The sequence below is a fragment of the Olea europaea genome, chromosome 2, assembly GCF_002742605.1.
Source record: "Olea europaea var. sylvestris chromosome 2, O_europaea_v1, whole genome shotgun sequence".
Classification (NCBI taxonomy): domain Eukaryota; kingdom Viridiplantae; phylum Streptophyta; class Magnoliopsida; order Lamiales; family Oleaceae; genus Olea; species Olea europaea.
Window position 1 is genome coordinate 9432495 of NC_036238.1, and position 2468 is coordinate 9434962.

Sequence of the window (2468 nt, forward strand, 5' to 3'; positions counted from 1 at the left end):
TGTCGAATGATGTGTCAGTGAATTATTGGTGGATAGCAAATCTCAATTCTAGAATGGAGGCTCACACTAATACCGATTGTATATAAAGAAACATTAGGAAGACCTAATAAATATGAGAATTTCCTAAATTACCCTATGACATTTAAAATGTTCATGGTGCATTAAGAACTTGTTCGGTACAGATTTCTCAAGAAAATTGATATTTTTTGAAGTGTGATTAAAAAAAAAAAAAATAGTTGCTTCCATTTAAATGTATGGTTGATTATGATTTTGGAGAAAATTGATTAAAAAAAACAAAAAAACAAAAAAAACAAAAAACGAATGCAACTGTCAGTCTATTAACTTCGTCTCTGATTATTTCACCTAATTCTGATCCATGTTGCTAGAAAACATAAAGGCAAAAATCTCCGAATTCAAACTGTGGCCTACAGGTAGCTGGATTCATTAAACTCCATCTTCTTAAGCAAGTATATATGGAGTAACATAGAAGTACAAAACAGAGGCCAAAGACGGTTTAAATTAGTGGTCATCAACCCAAGGGTCTACAATATCTCTGCATATCATCAGTTTTCACGTTTTTCATGGATTTACAATTACATGCATTCCCATTCTGAAACCCTAAATTGTAACACAAACACCCAGCCTGTGTAACACTTGGTGGAGACATTAATGTTCCGAAGGTCTGGTCTTCAAATTGTTGTTTTTCTTGCTTCAATTTGATACCAGATTTTCCAAATGATTTGGGTAGACTAATGGTGAGTTCCAGGTTAATTTGTGGGTGCAATTCCTCAGACAATACACTGCTGCCATTTAACTCTTCTGCTGAATCATTTTCTACCTTAAAACTGATACAGTTTTTCATGACTTGATCTTCTGATGCATTGATTGGGTGCAAAGAAAACGTTTGAGCTATTTCTGAGACTTGTCTTAGGTTGTTTTCTTGGTTGCTTATCAAAACTTTTGTGTTCGGATTTGGTTTTTTTGTTGTTGAGTTGAGTGGTCTGTGTGTTTGGGGATCGACACCTCGGTGTAGGAGTTTTCTTTTTATGTGTGTGTTCCAGTAGTTCTTGATTTCATTATCTGTTCTCCCTGGCAATCGTGCAGCAATAAGAGACCATCTGAAAGCCATCAATAAAAGATAAAAATTTATTTAGAAAAAAAATATTAAAAAAAATTTTTTTTTTTTTTGAGGGAGCCAGAAGAATCTAGGTATCGATAGAACACAAATGATTCTTCTTGGTAGATAAAAAGTAGGATTCGTTAACTAAGATAAATGAAGAAGAATAAAGGGCATGTCAGCCACTGTGAGAGAGAGAGAGAGAGACTTGTTTCCAAGTAAGCTATGGAGGTTGATGATGATTTCTTCTTCTTCTTCAGTGAAATTTCCTCGTTTAAGATCCGGCCGGAGATAGTTTATCCATCTGAGTCTGCAGCTTTTTCCACACCTGAGTAAACCTGCCCAAAGTATACCGGAAAAATGAAGAACCATTAAAATTCTTGCATACACAAATTTATACAGAAGCCATAATGTCTCTCTCTATCTCTCACACACACACATACACATAGAGACAAACAGACAGACATATCCATAAACAAAAAGAGATTTGGAGATTCAAACCTGCAGCTTTAGGAAGGGACCTCCAACACCCCTCACCATGTCGTTTGATGTAGTTAACAAGGCGTTCGTCTTCTTCCTTTGTCCATGCCCCTTTGTTGGTGTGCTCTTTCTCACAACAAGGAGATCGACCCATTAATTTGTACCTTCTCTCTTCCAGGTCAATAAAGGCTCGTGATACCGTGCGGGTGAGCTAACCCTAAAAATTCTCACTTACCGCCACACTCACACAGATATATAGACAGAGAGGGGATTTCCAGAGGAAACTGAGAAGGGCAAGCCAATTTAAATAGGCAAAAGGAAATTGACTCATACCCTCACCTGAGTTGCAGGGAATTTACCAAATTAAAGTTGAATAAAAACACGAGTGGTTGGAAGTGAAAATTAAGTTAGTGCTGAATTTGGTAGGTAACGCTGCTTTTTCTATGCAGTTGGAGTTATTCACTCTTTTCGTATCCGTGTTTCAGTGTTTTAATAATTTCCTATCAGCATCTGATGCGGATGCACCTATTTTTCTTGTCCTCTTTTCCTCCACCCCATTCCTTTTTTCCAAGTTTGATACCTCGAACTTTATTTCAACTGTACCAACAACTCGTGTATAATTAATTATTTTTTGCCTTGAAAATCTTGTCTTGATTAGTTATAATAATTGTTGCATACAAGGATGCATTATGGTACAAAATTTTAGTTTATTAATCAGTCCATTCAAATAGAGTAATGCTATTTAACCCAACTAGGATTGCAACCCAAGTGTAAGTGACGCTAATATGACATTAATTGATAAGTGGAATTAAAGAACTCATTTAATTTCACCTTTCATTTAACATATCATCTAATGTCAGCTAGATTAAGG

At 35.8% G+C, this 2468-nt stretch overlaps 1 protein-coding gene across 1 annotated transcript; it reads right to left on the reverse strand.

Moving 5' to 3' along the window:
- Positions 1-320: 320 nt before the first annotated feature.
- On the reverse strand, positions 321-2228 carry LOC111410570 (myb-related protein 308-like). The gene is made up of 3 exons (XM_023040986.1): positions 1619-2228; positions 1326-1455; positions 321-1118 (listed from the first exon to the last, which is right to left on the reverse strand). Exons 1-3 carry the CDS (start codon positions 1749-1751, stop codon positions 530-532), a joined length of 852 nt encoding a protein of 283 aa, XP_022896754.1. The 5' UTR covers positions 1752-2228; the 3' UTR covers positions 321-529.
- Positions 2229-2468: the final 240 nt, after the last annotated feature.